This window comes from Anthonomus grandis, chromosome 16, assembly GCF_022605725.1.
Source record: "Anthonomus grandis grandis chromosome 16, icAntGran1.3, whole genome shotgun sequence".
NCBI classification, from domain to species: domain Eukaryota; kingdom Metazoa; phylum Arthropoda; class Insecta; order Coleoptera; family Curculionidae; genus Anthonomus; species Anthonomus grandis.
In genome coordinates this window covers 19,629,388-19,649,363 of record NC_065561.1, presented here as the reverse complement: position 1 = coordinate 19,649,363, position 19,976 = coordinate 19,629,388, and the positions used below count along the sequence as shown (strand labels likewise).

The window sequence follows — 19,976 nt, the reverse complement described above, 5'->3', positions numbered from 1 at the left end:
TTAAATTAATATTAGAATTACTGCTTGCTATAACAAGATGTTTATTGACGTTATTTCTAGTTCTATGATGGGAGTGATTGACTGTTGCAGCAGAGGATGGCTTGGCATAAATAAGTAGGCACACAGAATAAATATACACAGTTCTAATATTTGGAACATTTTCAGAATACAAGGATAAGTAAATGGATTTTAAAAATTTCTTTTACAGGGCCGCCTGAGTTAAATATATATTTATTCAACGATTTATTTATAAAGTTTTGGTTTTGGTATATTTGTCACCTGATCACCTGATAGGGTCAAGGTATATTTATCAAACTGTAGAATATATATTTTATACGATTCTGTTTACAAAAAAGGGAGAAAATTTCGCCATTTAGAAAAATTGTCACGGGATTTACATATCTAGTTTTTAAACTCGATTACTACATCTCAAATATTTGATTAAATTCTTTTGAAAAATCAGTTTATATTATCGTTTTTATAAAATCCAATCTAATAGCACCGTTTTTGTATTAAATATTTATACATATAAATAATTATATCAAATTTAAATGAACAAACTGTGTTATTAGATTAGATATTAACGGCGAAAGCAGCTGTTATTCATGCGTATTATTTTGGAAAATAATGATTTTTGAAAATAATTTCTTACTGGTAAGTTGTGGGGGGTGGGTGGGGGGTAAAGGTTGATTTAATGATAAACGTTTTTTTTTTGCAGAAAATAATCACCTTAGAGAAAAAAACTTTGTAATTTACTAAGAAAACTGAAAAAAATACCATTCAAAAACATTAATTTGATAAAAACTACAAAGCTTTGCATGCTGTGTATAAATGATTAAAAATTAAGAATAATATAAATTATAGTTAATTTTCTGTAACCTGAGAGAATAAATTATTTAATTAATTAAATATATTTCTTTTAAGGCAATTATTTTATGTAATAAAAACGTTTTTCATTAACACTACCCTTACACCCCCCGCCCACCCCAAACAGCTTACCAGTAAAAAATTCTTCTGCAAAATCCCTGTTTTTAAAAATCGTACCTATGGACCGGAAAAGTTCTTGTTTTATTTTATTGATTATATTTGTTTCATACTATAAATTTTAATGTAATGTTTACTGAACGTTTTTCATTTGAATAGGTAGATCACCTCCTTAAAATAAGCCTATAAAAACATTTTGACATCCTGTATATTAAACATTAAACAAAACCAGACTACTTATGTTTCCCCTATACACACTAAAAAACACCTTCGCTTTCATTTAGAAAATAGACCTACTAAACAAAGTCTATATATTTCAATTTGAAATAAATAGACTTTGTATAAGTATAACTTAGCAAAAAATGCACCCTTAAGTATATAGAGCTTGCTCATACTCAAGCAATAATGATATTAACCTGTTTAATAGCACTATATCTATATATAGCTACATTCAAACGCAAAATTGCAAAAGACTTATACCCATATTAAATATTTCTATATATATAAATTCTCCATTTAATTCTCTGTTGCCTCTAGCTGTTTTTGAGTCAAATCAATTTTTGTAGGTTCATATGCTATTTACCTAAGCTAGTTTTGTATAATTACTTTTCATCTGTTAAGCATATGTTGTCTTGTTATTAGGAATTTCCTGTTAGACAATGTTTGGTAAATAAATAATAAAAACAGGATAAAATAGACTTTTCTTATAATATTACTTTACCCTAACTAAGAAGAATTTTAAAAACATGTAATTGGTTTATAGTTCTGTCGAATAATTTAGGAATGTATTTTGTAATAATAGGATTGTAACAATAGTGTAATTTGTAAAGTGCAAATAAACAATTAATTTGTGCATCCTGATGGGAGATATAAAATGAGAGCTTGAAAAACGATTTCAAATCCAAGGAAAAGTAATCGAAGGAAATGACGTCAAGGGACGAAAAACACATCAAATGCCTGGACGAATCCTTGAGGAATCTCTGCACACAAAATGCCTGGAAAACACGAATACATACAATATACCTGCAGTAGAATCAGAAATCACTTGAAGTGCCTGGAAAGAATGAACATTTAAATATTAAATTTTATTTTATTTAAATGGCAAGTAAGACCTGCCAGAACATCTATTTGCTTCAATCAGGGGCAAAAACTATATTCAACACCCCCCCAATGGTCATCCTGGATGCTCGGATAGCGATTAGAGGTGAGTTAAACAGGCTCAAAGCGGTAATCCGAGCGGTGTTTGTCGGCGAATAGAATAGAACACCCGGTAGTCGTCGTTCTAATGCTAATAAACTAAACTAGATTAAAAAGAGGGGCCAGGGCCGATACGGTGCGAAAGTAAACATCAAACAGCGTATATACGTTAATAGCATACAGAGATGTATTGTATAGTAAATTTACACAGGAAATCGGCGGGCGAACCTTTCCTTACCGCACGTTCGGGCAACATATATACATACATACGTAGGTAATCTTGCATGTTTAACCGGTTTTTAGTGGGGATAACTGTCGTACCCTAAATAATACCCACGATATTCGACTACCACGTGTGGCTTAATCGCGGCCATATATCGGTATACCCCCTCAATATTATTCTATGATCGCGGCATGGTATCAACTGGTGTGCAGATGGTAAGGTGGTGGTAGTGCGGGTAGTCGAGATGGCGAAAAGTGAAGAAAAAGAGGAGTCCTCCTCCTCCTCGGAGGGAGGATTCAAAATGAAGAAGGAACTTACTTTGATAGACGGAGTGGCTATTATAGTGGGTGTTATTGTGGGCTCCGGCATTTTCGTTTCCCCCAAAGGAGTTTTGAATTATTCAGGATCTATGGGCATGGCTTTGATTGTATGGGTCATGTCTGGGATATTGTCCATGCTAGGAGCACTTTGTTATGCCGAACTAGGTAAGAGAACACTAGAAATATAATCATGATAATTTGCCACATATTATGTATATAGGTGTTCGCGGTGCGCCACTTATCAGAATACCATCAGGTGGAATTTTGTAATCATTGCATCAGAATGTTTGAATTGAAATCTGGGTCAATATATTAAAGCACTTAGTAGTAATAGCTCATTAAATATAAGTGGAAGATTTCTTAGTGAAAAGGATGTTATATATTCCAGTAAGAGTCTGTATTAAGAATATGCTTATTAAAGGTCCCAAAATAGAAGTTCCCTTCTTCTGAGTATTTATCCTTTATGCCACTGTTTTGGAAGATCTAAAGCAAAACTATTATATGGATTCTTAGCACATGCCTATGATGTTTAAAGGAATATTTTTACACTGTTCTTTAGTTGAGATCCATAAAAAGAATTATTGTGTGTTACTAAAGGCAACTAAAGGGGCAACTGATACCCACCAGATTTCTGATATTTTTCTCATTTCAACTTATTTAAATCAATCAAAATCAATACTCATTTATTTGCTTCAACTATACAACTTTACAATGAAAAAGAGAAGACTCTAAATGAACAATATTTATTTAACCAATAACAAAAATATAAATACAACTAATGAACATCGGAAGATAAGTCTAAAAAAAGTAATTTCTTTAAAAAAATTTCAATTTCCAGTGGTTTATACAAAAATTTTAGTAATGTAAAAGGAGAAGGAGATATTAATATGCTCTTTACCATTTATTATTTAAATTGTTTGTAATTGCATAAGCCTAATGCTGCCTGAAAGATGATTATATAATTTAATAGAAGTAATTACAAAACTTTAGTATCTTTCGTGCTACATCTGTGTGCCTTGTTCACAAAAAGTTCAAAGAGGAACTGTATTTTACTCAGCCATATAATACAAGACCACCTTTTTTCTATCTTTACCTATACCGAGGTCTGGGCAAGTGAAAAAGTCCATAGTTTATAAGGGAAAAAACTATTTAATCATTTTTCCCTCTCATCCACTTATTTCATTAAATTTTTCTATGTCCTACATTGGTTTAAATTAAGTTTACCCTCTATTATTTTATATGCAACTTAAAAGTAAAATAATAATAAATGTGCTTTGCATATTTACTAACTTAGAAATTAAGATAGATTAGAAATTAAGAATTAAGAGATAAGGCTTTGTACACAACATTATTTTGTTAGTTATAAATAAAATAAAGCTACTTTTTGACTTTGACATAAGTAATAAATTTAATCAAATAAAAAGTACAGGCACTGTTAACATTTGGAGGTCTTTAAAGTACCTGAAAAACATCTCCTGCAATCTATGCTGTTAATTTTCCATCTATTGCTGTTAATGCTAATAATTTTCCGATTAATAAAGTTATGCTAGCAAGGTAATTTTTCTATGTGTTGTTTAAAATTTAATCCTTTATTAAGGAAGATACCCAAAAATTTAATAACATTCTGAAAAATGTTGTCCTCGGGTCTTAGCTAATGAAAATATTGAAGGTTTTTTCTTTATGTTTAATAACAATACATAAAGCACTTTGTCACTTAGCTGTATTTCTTCTATAAACCTAAAGGGAGGTCTCATTAAAGAATTCAATTGTAGAGAAAAATCATTCGAATAGAGCAGAAACAATAATGGCCCCAAAATTGAACCTCGAGATACCTATACTTACCTATAGTCTAACCACTAAGACATCAGATCTGTTAACATTACTTTCTACAAGTTGGTATCTTTTAGAGATATAAGCCGGTATACATTGGTATGAATTTCCTCTTATTCCATATAGGAATAAAAATATCTTTAGGAAAAATAAAATATTTTTCTGGATCAGGAGGGTTTCTTTCATTGGCCCCTCGACTTCCTGGAATAAAAACAATAAAACTCTCTTTGTAAACTCCATGTATTGTATATCAAATCTACATTATCCCTAAGTATAATATAGTAACAACCAGTAAGTCAATTAAAATTAGTGACTAGCTCTTATATATTTTATCTGTGATGGCTTTTGGATTCAGGTCCAATGAGTAACTTGAAATTTCTTTCCCAGGTTTTGGACACTTGCACTTTTTCTCCTCTCCTCGTTGAATAAAACTTCAGCATTTCCAGCACAATGTTTAGTTGCAAAACCTTTACATCTTTAAGCTTAAGTAGCTATTTTAAAGCTGCATGATTAGTTTTCAGCAAATATTATAACATTTTTAGCTTACAGAGTGACAGGAAGTTGTAAGTCCTTAACTACTTATTGCATTTTTGACAGTCAATCTCTGGATACATCCACCTGCCACTGCGGAGGTCCTTCTGAATCCAAAGATTCACCTCAGAGTCATGGCTTGCATATTATATAATTCAGCACTTCTATTTACATAAATAAATAAATATTTATTATACAACGACAAAGTATTACATAAAAGGTAACACTCACATAATGCATAATGTGTTCCTCTATGCTAATTAAATAATACAGTATTAGTGATGGATAGTTGCAATACAATACTATTTCATTTTTTAACATTACAATAAAGTCTTGTATTTTGTTTTATAAAAGAGAGAATGGCTGTATTAAATTGTATACTCCAGAGTGTACTAAAAAATTCACCCTGATAAGCAAATGAGATTTTAAAATCTTCTGTTCTATACAGTGGTATTTGAAATCTTATGTGTAAATCTTATCTTCTGCTGTGAAATAATCTGAAAAATATTTAGGATCCCTAGACTTGTAAATTCTATAAACAAACTGACCAAAATGCAAAGCTGCTCTCGGATCATATTTTAGTATTTTATTTTGAACATATATTATGGTGTATGATGGTTACATTTTCATATATTGCAAACAAATCTCAGAGACTTTTTTGAGCTAATTGGATCTTGAGATTTATTTCAAGACTGAGGCTATTGTAAAAAACAATATTGCAATAATCTAGCTGTGACCAAACAAGAGCCTCTACGAGTATTAATTTGATACAAACTTTTAAGTAAAACATACATATATGCAGAATAATTTAATAAGAAAGAACACTATTATGTATAATATGTAAAGTAATAAAATAAATTGAAGAATTTTTTTTTCATATCAGAACTATGCTCTTATCAGCATTCAAAAGTATCCCATGCCATCTGGACCGTATTTAAATACTGAGTCTCTAACTCTTCATTAATTTCCTGCATATGCATAACAAGAAGAAAAGCTGAATAACAGTTGTGTGTCATCTCTTTAAAGATTTATGAAACAAAACTATTAGCTTTTGTTTTCCATTATTTCCTACCAACTCAATCAATTTCCCATTAAGTAAGTGTTGGTTTAATTTAGTCATAAAGACAATCTGTACCAATTGCTGCTCTACAATGAAATTTTCAGATGCTCTTGAATAAATAAAATTAAGTACAAATGTTCTACCTCTCTTATGGTAAGCTTTTCTGATTAGTATAATAGATCTTATACAATCTTATAGGAACCTCCTACATATTTATTTATTCACTTACCTTGCTCCTTCCCTAAACATTAAACAAGGATCAAAATAAGAGAATCATGACCCTTTGGTGAAAGCAGGTACGCATGCACCATATTATCACAATAATGTGCAGAATTTTCAATGTATTCCTTTAGTATACTGAATGAAGTAATAAATTATCGACCAGTTACTATACTAAACTCTGTATATCCAAAGTGTTTGAAATTATATTGTTCGATGGACTATATTATGATGAAGTAAAATATAGTATATTGGAAAGTCAACATGGTTTTTTACCAAAAAAGTCGACATTGACTAACCTGATAACATTTTGCCAGCATGTACATAACGCCCTTAATAAGAAAGAGCGAGTTGATGTAATCTATACTGATACAGAGAAGGCTTTTGACAGAGTGAAACATAGTGAAATCTCTGTATAAAAGTAGTGTTACAAATATTTTAATAAAATTAATTATTTCTTATTTAACCGAAGTCAGAGGTGCAAAGTCTAATATTTATACTAGTACCTCTGAGGCTCCCCAAGGATCCAATTTGGGACCCCTTTTGTTTCTAATTGCTATAAATGCCATATTGTATGCTATAGGTAATTTAAGGGCCTTATGTTTTGCTGATTACTTTAAAATGCAAGTATATGGAAATTAGTACACTAGAGGATTGACATGTTTCGCAAAGAAATTTACAAAGTGTTGTAGACTGGTGTAACTTAAATGATTTTAGTTTTAATGAAAAAAAGTGTTCTTCTATGTTTCTAACTCTTAATAAATATTTTTTTAAATATGAGAATAGCGTTAATGGTACACCAGCAGACTTTTACTGACAACATTGTTGAGTTTGTATATAAAGCACATAGAACAATGGGATTTATCGTCAGGTCTACCAAGGGTTTTAGGGTTGAGTGTTGTTTAAAATTGTTTGACCGTCTGGTGTGGAGTATGGTCACCACAATATGTGGACTAAAACTATAGAACGTGTACAACGTAAATTTCTGAAATACATGTTTTTCAAAAAGGATGGATATTTTTCCAAGTCAGGGCTATAACCATTTATTGGTATTGCAGGAATTAAATAGGGTCTCCCTGGACAATAGACACCAAAAAATTTGCCTTGTCTATATGTGTAAAATCATAACAAATAAAATTAACTCTCCAGAAATACTTTCCATGCTTCCATTTTTTGTCAATGCTGGCTCAACACTAGACAAAGAAAGACTTTCAATTTAGATTTTTGAAGGACAAATATTTTTAAAAGCACACCTACATATAAAATGTGCAATTCTTTTAATATTCATGCTAGTGACTTGGACATAGATTTCATAAGCCTAGAAAGTTTTACTAGAATTATAAATGATAGGTTGTATGCTTCTCAGATGCAGGATTCAAATAGTTTATAACGTTTGTTCCTGTGTAAGTAGGTATTTAGATTTCTAAAAGTTAATTAAATTTAATTTTCTAAAAGTTATGTAGGATTTTGTATTATTTACTTAGTGCTTCTGATTATTTTGAATTTATTAGTTATAAGTAATTTCAGTATCTGTGATTGGCTATTTGGCTGTTAATGCTGTAATACTAATTAAATAAATAAATACTCAAGTTTCTTTGTCTCTCACATCTCTAGAGTATGTTATACATCGGAGATGTTTCGGAGCAGGACTGAACTCTCTTATAAACACTCACTATTTACATAGAGCACTTATATGTAGGTACTGAAAAGCTGCTATACAGTGAACAACTTTATTTCACTTTATTTCTTTCTAGGTACAATGATTCCAAAGTCGGGAGGAGACTACGCCTACATAATGGAAGCATTCGGTCCTCTACCAGCCTTCCTGTACCTCTGGGTCGCCCTATTCATTTTAGTTCCTACGGGCAATGCTATTACAGCGATGACTTTCGCCCAGTACATCATCCAACCGTTTTGGGGCGATTGCAAAGCCCCCGTGGAGGCAGTTAGGTTGCTTGCCGCAGCCACCATCTGCGGCTTAACTTTGATTAACTGTTATAACGTAAAGTGAGTTATTTATAATTGAGATGCAATGAAAAATGCCTTGCAAATGGTACTTTTTCAGGTGGGTAACGAGGGTAACAGATACGTTCACTGCCACGAAAATATTCGCTTTATTAATAATCGTGGCAGCCGGTTTTTACCATCTTTTCACTGGACATTGGGAGAACTTTCACGCTCCCATGGACGGGACGAACTGGGGCCCGTCTCATCTTGCGTTGTCTTTTTATAACGGACTGTTCTCCTATTCTGGATGGAATTATTTGAACTACGTCACTGAGGAACTGAAGAATCCTTACAGGTAAAGTGTCCTTAAGCCCCCAGGTTCATTATTTATGTTTCATTACTTTCAGGAATCTTCCGAGGGCAATATGCATATCTATGCCGCTAGTGACGATCATTTACGTTGTGACGAATATCGCTTACTTCGCAGTATTAACCCGAAACGACATATTGGCATCGGATGCCGTGGCCATAACTTTCGGCGACCGAATGTTGGGAGTTGCATCGTTTTTGATGCCAGTTTTTGTGGCATGCGCCACCTTCGGGTCTTTGAATGGGGCCATTTTTGCGTCGTCACGACTGTTTTTCGTTGGTGCTAGGGACGGCCATTTACCTAGAGCCATCTCTTTGATAGACGTTAAAAGACTGACACCGGTGCCTTCTCTTTTGTTTATGGTAAGTCGAATGAATTTTTAAAAACACTAGGGGGACCTTATTCTTATGTACAATTTAAACGAATACCTACCTAAAGCACATCAACACCTATTAATCTTCTGGATTAAAGTCAACGGTTCTTATTAATCGACATTGTTGGTTGTAAAAGTTATTTTGCAAAACTATTACTTTGTAACTGTTCTTGTATTATACATACCTCCCTCAATAAAAATCGCATACTACGAACAATTTATTGAAGCCTCGTCTTTGCATGAATGTAGTACACAAAATAAAAAATTGATTTTATAAGACGACTTTAAGGTGCCAAATTTCTATTTGAATTTCAATGATTTTAAATATAATTTATTAAACAATTTCTCTGCCATGTTGGACTTGTCAAAAAGTGAGTGTAAAGTCCATTCATGTCTGGGATCACCTTGAAAAGTTACTCTACTTACCATAATTATGTCCACCCAAGACGATGAACATCATTAAATAGCGATCGACCATGATTTGTGAGTCTAGGAACACGAAAAATGCAAAAAAAATGGGTGTAAAGTTCTTTCTTTGGGTTTCTACCGCATGTGACGTTTTAGTTACGTCCTGGATCACCTTGAAAAGTTACTTTACTTACATAAGTATGTCCTCCCAAGACATCCTCATTTAATAGCGTCCAACATCATTTAATAGCGATCGACCGTGATTTGTGAGTCTAGGAACAAGAAAAATGCCAAAAAGTGGGTGTAAAGTCTATTTTTTCAGTTTCTACCGCATGTCACGTTTTAATTACGTCCTGGATCACCTTGAAAAGTTACTTTACTTACATAATTATGTCCTCCCAAGACGATGAACATCATTTAATAGCGATCGACCGTGATTTATGAGTCTAGGAACAAGAAAAATGCCAAAAAGTGGGTGTAAAGTCCTTTTATTGAGTTTATACCACATGTCACGTTTTAGTTACGTCCTAGATCACCTTGAAAAGTTACTTTACTTACATAATTATGTCCACCCAAGACGATTAACATCATTTAATAGCGATCGGCCATGATTTGTGAGTCTAGGAACAAGAAAAATGCTAAAAAGTGGGTGTAAATTCCTTTTTTTGAGTTTCTACCGCATTTCACGTTTTAGTTACGTCCTGGATCATCTTGAAAAGTTACTTTACTTACATAATTATGTCCACCCAAGACGATGAACATCATTTAATAGCGATCAACCATGATTTGTGAGTCTAGGAACAAGAAAAATACCAAAAAGTGGGTGTAAAGTCCTTTTTTTGAGTTTCTACCGCATTTCACGTTTTAGTTACGTCCTGGATCACCTTGAAAAGTTACTTTACTTACATAATTATGTCCACCCAAGACGATGAACATCATTTAATAGCGATCGGCCATGATTTGTGAGTCTAGGAACAAGAAAAATGCCAAAAAGTGGGTGTAAAGTCCAGTTTTTGAGTTTCTACCGCATGCCACGTTTTAGCTACGTCCTGGATCACCTTGAAAAGTTACTTTATTTACATAATTATGTCCTCACAAGATGATGAACATCATTTAATAGCGATCGGCCATGATTTGTGAGTCTAGGAACAAGAAAATTGCCAAAAAGTGGGTGTAAAGTCCATTTTTTGAGTTTCTACCGCATTTCACGTTTTAGCTACGTCCTGGATCACCTTGAAAAGTTACTTTATTTACATAATTATGTCCTCACAAGATGATGAACATCATTTAATAGCGATCGGCCATGATTTGTGAGTCTAGGAACAAGAAAATTGCCAAAAAGTGGGTGTAAAGTCCATTTTTTAGGTTTCTACCGCATGTCACGTTTTAGTTACATCCTGGATCTCTTTGAAAAATAACTTTACTTATATAATTATGTTCACCCAAGACGATGAACATCATTTAATAGCGATCGACAATGATTTGTAAGTCTAGGAACAAGAAAAATGCCAAAAGTGGGTGTAAACTCCCTTTTTTGAGTTTCTACCGCATGTCACGTTTTAGTTACATCTTGAATCACCTTGAAAAGTTACTTTACTTACATAATTATGTCCCCCCAAGACGATAAACATCATTTAATAGCGATGGACTATGATTTGTGAGTCTACGAACAAGAAAAATGCCATAAAGTGGGTGTAAAGTCCATTTTTTCAGTTTCTACCGCATGTCACTTTTTAATTACATCCTGGATCTCTTTGAAAAGTTACTTTACTTACATAATTATGTCCTCCCAAGACGATGAACATCATTTAATAGCGATCGACCGTGATTTGTGAGTCTAGGAACAAGAAAAATGCCAAAAAGCGGGTGTAAAGTCCAGTTTTTAGGTTTCTACCGCATGTCACGTTTCAGTTACATCCTGGATTATCTTGAAAAGTTACTTTACTTACATAATTATGTTCACCCAAGACGATTAACATCATTTAATAGCGATGGACTATGATTTGTGAGTCTACGAACAAGAAAAATGCCATAAAGTGGGTGTAAAGTCCATTTTTTCAGTTTCTACCGCATGTCACTTTTTAATTACATCCTGGATCTCTTTGAAAAGTTACTTTACTTACATAATTATGTCCTCCCAAGACGATGAACATCATTTAATAGCGATCGACCGTGATTTGTGAGTCTAGGAACAAGAAAAATGCCAAAAAGCGGGTGTAAAGTCCAGTTTTTAGGTTTCTACCGCATGTCACGTTTCAGTTACATCCTGGATTATCTTGAAAAGTTACTTTACTTACATAATTATGTTCACCCAAGACGATTAACATCATTTAATAGCGATGGACTATGATTTGTGAGTCTACGAACAAGAAAAATGCCATAAAGTGGGTGTAAAGTCCATTTTTTCAGTTTCTACCGCATGTCACGTTTTAGCTACGTCCTGGATCACCTTGAAAAGTTACTTTATTTACATAATTATGTTCTCACAAGACGATGAACATCATTTAATAGCGATCGACCGTGATTTGTGAGTCTAGGAACAAGAAAAATGCCAAAAAGTGGGTGTAAAGTCCATTTTTTGAGTTTCTACCGCATTTCACGTGTTAGCTACGTCCTGGATCACCTTGAAAAGTCACTTTACTTACATAATTGTATCCACCCAAGACGATGAACATCATTTAATAGCGATCGACCATGATTTGTGAGTCTAGGAACACGAAAAATGCAAAAAAAATGGGTGTAAAGTTCTTTCTTTGGGTTTCTACCGCATGTGACGTTTTAGTTACGTCCTGGATCACCTTGAAAAGTTACTTTACTTACATAAGTATGTCCTCCCAAGACATCCTCATTTAATAGCGTCCAACATCATTTAATAGCGATCGACCGTGATTTGTGAGTCTAGGAACAAGAAAAATGCCAAAAAGTGGGTGTAAAGTCTATTTTTTCAGTTTCTACCGCATGTCACGTTTTAATTACGTCCTGGATCACCTTGAAAAGTTACTTTACTTACATAATTATGTCCTCCCAAGACGATGAACATCATTTAATAGCGATCGACCGTGATTTATGAGTCTAGGAACAAGAAAAATGCCAAAAAGTGGGTGTAAAGTCCTTTTATTGAGTTTATACCACATGTCACGTTTTAGTTACGTCCTAGATCACCTTGAAAAGTTACTTTACTTACATAATTATGTCCACCCAAGACGATTAACATCATTTAATAGCGATCGGCCATGATTTGTGAGTCTAGGAACAAGAAAAATGCTAAAAAGTGGGTGTAAATTCCTTTTTTTGAGTTTCTACCGCATTTCACGTTTTAGTTACGTCCTGGATCATCTTGAAAAGTTACTTTACTTACATAATTATGTCCACCCAAGACGATGAACATCATTTAATAGCGATCAACCATGATTTGTGAGTCTAGGAACAAGAAAAATACCAAAAAGTGGGTGTAAAGTCCTTTTTTTGAGTTTCTACCGCATTTCACGTTTTAGTTACGTCCTGGATCACCTTGAAAAGTTACTTTACTTACATAATTATGTCCACCCAAGACGATGAACATCATTTAATAGCGATCGGCCATGATTTGTGAGTCTAGGAACAAGAAAAATGCCAAAAAGTGGGTGTAAAGTCCAGTTTTTGAGTTTCTACCGCATGCCACGTTTTAGCTACGTCCTGGATCACCTTGAAAAGTTACTTTATTTACATAATTATGTCCTCACAAGATGATGAACATCATTTAATAGCGATCGGCCATGATTTGTGAGTCTAGGAACAAGAAAATTGCCAAAAAGTGGGTGTAAAGTCCATTTTTTAGGTTTCTACCGCATGTCACGTTTTAGTTACATCTTGAATCACCTTGAAAAGTTACTTTACTTACATAATTATGTCCCCCCAAGACGATAAACATCATTTAATAGCGATGGACTATGATTTGTGAGTCTACGAACAAGAAAAATGCCATAAAGTGGGTGTAAAGTCCATTTTTTCAGTTTCTACCGCATGTCACTTTTTAATTACATCCTGGATCTCTTTGAAAAGTTACTTTACTTACATAATTATGTCCTCCCAAGACGATGAACATCATTTAATAGCGATCGACCGTGATTTGTGAGTCTAGGAACAAGAAAAATGCCAAAAAGCGGGTGTAAAGTCCAGTTTTTAGGTTTCTACCGCATGTCACGTTTCAGTTACATCCTGGATTATCTTGAAAAGTTACTTTACTTACATAATTATGTTCACCCAAGACGATTAACATCATTTAATAGCGATGGACTATGATTTGTGAGTCTACGAACAAGAAAAATGCCATAAAGTGGGTGTAAAGTCCATTTTTTCAGTTTCTACCGCATGTCACGTTTTAGCTACGTCCTGGATCACCTTGAAAAGTTACTTTATTTACATAATTATGTTCTCACAAGACGATGAACATCATTTAATAGCGATCGACCGTGATTTGTGAGTCTAGGAACAAGAAAAATGCCAAAAAGTGGGTGTAAAGTCCATTTTTTGAGTTTCTACCGCATTTCACGTGTTAGCTACGTCCTGGATCACCTTGAAAAGTCACTTTACTTACATAATTGTATCCACCCAAGACGATGAACATCATTTAATAGCGATCGACCATGATTTGTGAGTCTAGGAACAAGAAAAATGCCTAAAAAGTCAATTTTTTAGGTTTATATCGCATTTCACGTTTTAGTTGACAATAAACGAAACCTAACGCTCTCCCACAAACTGTTTACTAACTCTATTATTTTTTTTCAGTGTCTAATTACACTAGCACTCCTGATAGTCTCGGACGTTTACGTACTCATCAACTACGTTCAATTTGTGGAAGCCCTTTTCATCACGATCAGCGTCCTGGGGCTCCTATACATGCGTTACACCATGCCGAACGTATCGAGACCGATTAAAGTGAACTACATCTTACCGATAACGTTCTTCGTCATTTGCGTCTTTTTGGTGATATTTCCGTGTTACGAGAGTCCCGTGGAAGTGGGCGTGGCCACGGCGATCATTTTGCTCGGCATACCAGTGTACATGGTCACCATATGGTGGCAAAACAAACCGAAATGGCTACAAAAACTGTTCGATAACTTCAACGATAGTTGCGCGAAATTGTTCATGTGTATACCTGAACAGGTTTACGAAAAAGGGCTGTGATTTTAGGGTTTGTTATATTAGGGTTCGTTTGGACTTATATGTGAATTAAAAGTGGAAACTTTTTGGACCAATTTTTATACGAATTTAACACACCCTGTAAATAATATATAATTTTTTACGTACGCCTACATTTTAAATTGGATCCTAACATTTTTAATGTACTCCCTGTTTACAATAGTTTTAGCGATTTATAGATAAGTTTTATTTTTTTATTAAAGTGCCTTTTTGCAACCGACGAATTGTATGCCTCAAAAAATGCTCTATACAGGGTGTTCGAAAATTAGGCGGAGATATTTCAGTGGGTGATTCCTTGTAAAAAAATATGAGAAAAAGTTTCTATAAACATGGGTTCGGAAATGCACAGTTTTCAAGATACATGCCTATTTTTAGAACATCCTGTATAGTCTTGAAATATTTTGACATAATAATGTATCCGAATCAAATTTCACAATAATGATATGTAAATATTTTATAGATCTGTTGTTCCAAATACAATCAGGCTAATCAATACCAGAAATTTATCACATACACGCTTGAGATTATATACGTCTGATGAAATTGTATTTAAATAAATTATTTCATAGCATTTGATTGGTTTCGTTAACCTTACTTATCACGCCTGTCTTTGATTAAATCAGTCAGAGTCAACAATTATTACAAGTGCAAGGTGTTTATTAAAACATATATGTCCATAAGGTGCTCTTGGACTACTAGTAAATCAGACCCAACTTTAAATTGCCCAGGTTCCTAACTTTATCAACAGTACTTATAAGCATTCCATTCACACGTGGAGTAGTACTGCTTCCAATCAATAGTAGCATATACATGGCAGGAATTAACAAGCCAATCAACTCAAACACTCGCACACTTAACCTAACCTAACATGCATACAAGCCTGGCAAACTCAGGTCTTGGGTGCGGAAAGAAATCGATCAGTAGTGTCTAAAATGTACTTTCTATAGTAGGTCGAGTCTCAAGATTCCCTTTGTTTTAAATCATATTATTCGGTTAGTTAATTTTAAATTGAATCTGTGAGAAACGTGATGCTGTTTTGCCCGGACGTTGCTTTGTAGGTTTAATATAGGTCCATTGTTAAGAATTCTTTTGTCATTTAAACCGTTCGGTAAAAGTACCCGCATAAAATGATTTAAGTTTTAATAGGTGCCTTTTGTGAAAAGATCCTCGGAAGAATGAACTTCTTAGAAAACAATAAAATTTGTTTTTTTTTTTAAGTTGATAGACAATGGAGAAATAGTAGACACCCTTAGATTTTTTTCTTTGGGGAACCCTTAAAAACAAAGTGTACAAATCAAGACCGCAAACTCTACATGATCTTTGTGAGCGCATTAAAGAAGAGTGTAATGAAATAAGCGTAGGATACAGTTAAGAAGGGTGGTAGTAAACAACAGAAGACGCATAGAAAAATGTATAAAAATTAATTGAGGACATATTGAAGGAACTAATATTTAGTTTTGTGGCATTAATTTTTAAATTTGAGTGTTTACAAACATAAAATACTAGAAGTATTATTATCTTTGGTGTTAGGTAATTCTTTAAGGTAATTATTTTCAGTTTTTGCTGCTTAGCCTACATTACATTATTAAGTAACCAATGAAGTGTAAATTGCAACCTAACAATGAAATAAAACTAAAAAAATTATAAATGAAGTTGTATTATTGTGAAGCCCAAAATAGTATGATAATATGATCGATTGTTGTTTGTTAAAGGATATTTCCAACCTTTGTGTTCTCAAGACGCATCTCAATTAGCCAAAAATTTAAAAAATATTCGTATTCGATTAAGAATGTTATTGCGCCTTTTAAAAATTTTACTCCAATTTATTTCAACACCCTGTATACTATCATAACCAAATTCGGTACACTTATGTTTTAAGTGGTCCTGAACAATAATCCAGTACCATTTTTCAAAAATAAATATCGCTAATACCACTTCTCGATTTTTCGCACTTCAAACTTGAATAGAGTAGACCATGACCTGCTTTCTCTAAATGTCGAACTTGGCTCATAAGTGCCATTTTTGACCATCTATCCAACAAAAGAAAGTTTTTGAAAATTGGTCAAGAAACAAAAATTTTAGAGGGGTGGCTAACCCTGTACGTATATTTTACAGTTTTATAAGTATACCTTGATCATATACGGTTGATAAATATACCAATAGTTTTAATTTAAAAACTCTATTTTTCGACCTGGATAATGAAAAGTTATCTAAAATCAAAAAAACTTAATTTTTTTTTAAACCTAATGACTTATCTTAAAAAAACTGAATTTCTACTTATTTCCGATAAAAAATGGCGCAACTACTGCAATTTTCATAGCGATACACCTTATTTTCAAGAAATAAATTTCACATTTTACTCGAAAACCTTAGGGTTATGTGAGAAAAGTACAGATATAAAAACTATAGATTTTGTTATCACCTATAATTTTCCTAAAAAGCTTTATTTTCTCAGGCAATTATTTGCAAATAAACCGTTTTTCATTAAGATTACCCTTGCCCCCTCCACCCACCCCACACATCTTATCAGTAAGAAATTGTTTTCAAAAATCATTGTTTTCCCAAATAATACGCCTGAATACCGGCTGATTTCGTTGTTAATATCGAATTTAATAACACAGTTTGTTTATTTAAATTTGATATAATTATATCAATATATAGTTAATACAACAACAGTGCTTAGATTGGATATTATGGACGAAAAACAGTGATTTTTCAAAAGAATTTCTTACTAGGCAAATGTTTGGGGTGGGTGGGGGGGTAAGGGTTGTGTTGATGAAAAACAATGTTTTTGCGGAAAATATACATGCGATATTCACTTTGATAACACTGTTTTTTATAAATTTGATATAATTTTGGATATAAATATTAAGTGTCAAAACAACGTTATTAGATTGGATAATATGAATGAAAAAAAGTGATTTTTCAAAAGAATACCATTAAATATTGGAGGTGTAGTAATCGAGCTTAAAACTAGATATATAAATCTTGTTAAAATTTATTTAAATGCCGAAATGCTCTTCCTTTTGTAACCAGAATAATATACGTATATTCTACAGTTTAATAAATACACCTTGACCATAATAAATCGTTAAATAAATATATATTTAATGGTAATAATATATCATGTGTTGTTTGTGTAAATCAATTCACATTAAGAATTTCTCACTTAATTCTCAAATCTTCAACATCACTAAATTTTCGCTTTTAGGATGTGCTTGAAATAAGTACAACTCTATATAGGATCAGTATGATTTATAATAATAATAATTCGCCTAATTTAAATAAATATATTTGATTCCTTTCATATTTATTAATGTGTTAGTCAATATATATTACCTATTTATTCTAATCTATTAATAGAACGGTTGAGCGATGTAAATAAATAAATAATTACCTAGTTCAATTTCTTAAAAGAAGTCAGGCAGTGGCAAATGAATTTGAAGAATCGATACAACTGGTTGACAATTTACGCAACGACGGATTTTCCTCGATTGTTTTATATTAACTAAACACAGTAAAAAAGAATTACTCGTCTTCGCGTAAATATATGTATACATTGACTCATTATTTCCCTTGGGGTTTGTTGCGTAAACGCGTTCTTGACGGTGACACCGGCTATTTATTCTTGTTACAAAGTGACTTTTTTCCATGATTTTTGCTGTTTTAGGTGGTAAGATTTTAAAAAATATATATAAGATTATACACGACACGATATTATACAAGAATATTTCATTAATGGAAAAATTGAAAGGCAATTCACAGAGACTAAAATAAATATGATACGGTGGTATATAAATTTATACTTCGAAAACCCTTGAAATAAAATAAGAGATGTCGCGCATCAGATATGTAAAAATTTCTGAATTATGCATTTTTATCAGTTTCATTGTTTTTACAAGGTTAAGTATCAAGTCTGTTAATAAAAATATTGTTTAAAAAAAAAGCCCTTATGGAGAAAATATGTGGATACATATAAACTCATTATCAAAGAATATATTTTTATTTATATTTTATTATATTAATCGTTTTTTCATTATAGTATAAAATCTGACTAAATAAATTTCATTTATTACCTAAAAAGCACGCAAAAATTGCTTGTTTTTTTTTTATAAATAGATAGATATCTATTGATATGAATTATAAAATAAGTGCTTCATTCACCCTAAAAAAACACTTAATTATATACTGAAAAGCACTCGCTGTAAAGCAAATATTTCAGCAGATGTTCCCAATTCAAAATAAAATAGAAAGCCATGATCTTAAAACAGTCTTAGATAGACACCTAATAAGAAAAATTATACCAGAGAGTTTCCTAGATAAACATACTCGTTGCACAAGATTCATGTCATGTTGCAAATTGCGCGAACTGATATTATTGAGACGCAATCTGATACGCAGAGATTAAGGACTGCAATAATATATGTCTAGGAACCAGTTGACTTATTTTAATCATTTACAACTTATTGTTTTGGTTGACTAAGCCTAACTTGTATTAATTATTGTTTATAAATCATTTATTTAATTAACAGTGTGTGTGTTATTTTGAATCGAATAAAATGTCTAGGGTATCCGAGGTACTTCAAAGGTAATTATTTAATTATTGTATTTTTCAATAAAGTCTAGTAAAGTAATATTTAATTAAAACGTTTATAATCTTAGAAGAGATTAAATATTTTATAAAGGAATTAAAATGAACGACAAATTTTAGTAGAAAGCTAAATGGAGTTGCTATATGGCCATGCAATAAAAACAATTAAGAAATAACAGGATAATATTGTAAAGATCTTAAACACCACGAATAAACCAGCAGATATCCGATACTCGGGAACCATCGTGGTGGCGACATCTCTGGAGACAAGTTACAATGTTAGCGAATCTTTCGTTTTTGCCGCCAGGTGGCCAACCGGGATATTGGCGCGACTTTTAAATCGGAGTGGGTAAATACAGTGCAAATAAATGTTTCTAATGTACGTGTGTAAGTGATATTGCTACAGAATGATAAACCTGTTTAACTATCATTTTCCTTTGATGTTTTCTGCTCAAGTACTATCCAAAAACTCTCCATTCATCATCCACTTACATTTTCTCTCTTATTAGTTAATTTTCAATTAATCATTGTGTTGTTGTTTTGTAAAAAAAACTTGAGAGAGCAAAGTTTCGATCTTGATAATCAGCCAATCACTACGTTTCATTACTTAAATCTATTCTTAACTTAATCAGCTTGGACAGTTTTATTCAATCAAATGTCAAAATAAGTTAACATAATACATTTATCACATCACATATTTATCAGCCATTGATTAGGTAAATTAACCGGAAATCGTTTTAAT

General features: G+C 32.6%; 2 protein-coding genes across 2 annotated transcripts in view; both read left to right on the top strand.

Annotated features, from left to right (window-relative positions):
• The first annotated feature begins 2,485 nt into the window (after positions 1–2,485).
• On the top strand, positions 2,486–15,214 carry LOC126745660 (large neutral amino acids transporter small subunit 1). The gene is made up of 5 exons (XM_050453605.1): positions 2,486–2,889; positions 8,119–8,371; positions 8,430–8,666; positions 8,719–9,043; positions 14,230–15,214. The coding sequence occupies exons 1-5, from the start codon at positions 2,649–2,651 to the stop codon at positions 14,626–14,628; spliced, it is 1,455 nt and encodes a 484-aa protein (XP_050309562.1). The 5' UTR covers positions 2,486–2,648; the 3' UTR covers positions 14,629–15,214.
• Positions 15,215–19,086: 3,872 nt separating this feature from the next.
• The window catches only part of LOC126745659 (sodium/potassium/calcium exchanger 4-like), a 28,583-nt gene continuing 27,693 nt past the window's right edge, over positions 19,087–19,976 (top strand). Inside the window, exon 1 of the mRNA XM_050453603.1 lies at positions 19,087–19,231. The gene's annotated coding sequence lies outside the window, so the exon portion shown is untranslated. The remainder of the gene's footprint in view (positions 19,232–19,976) is intronic.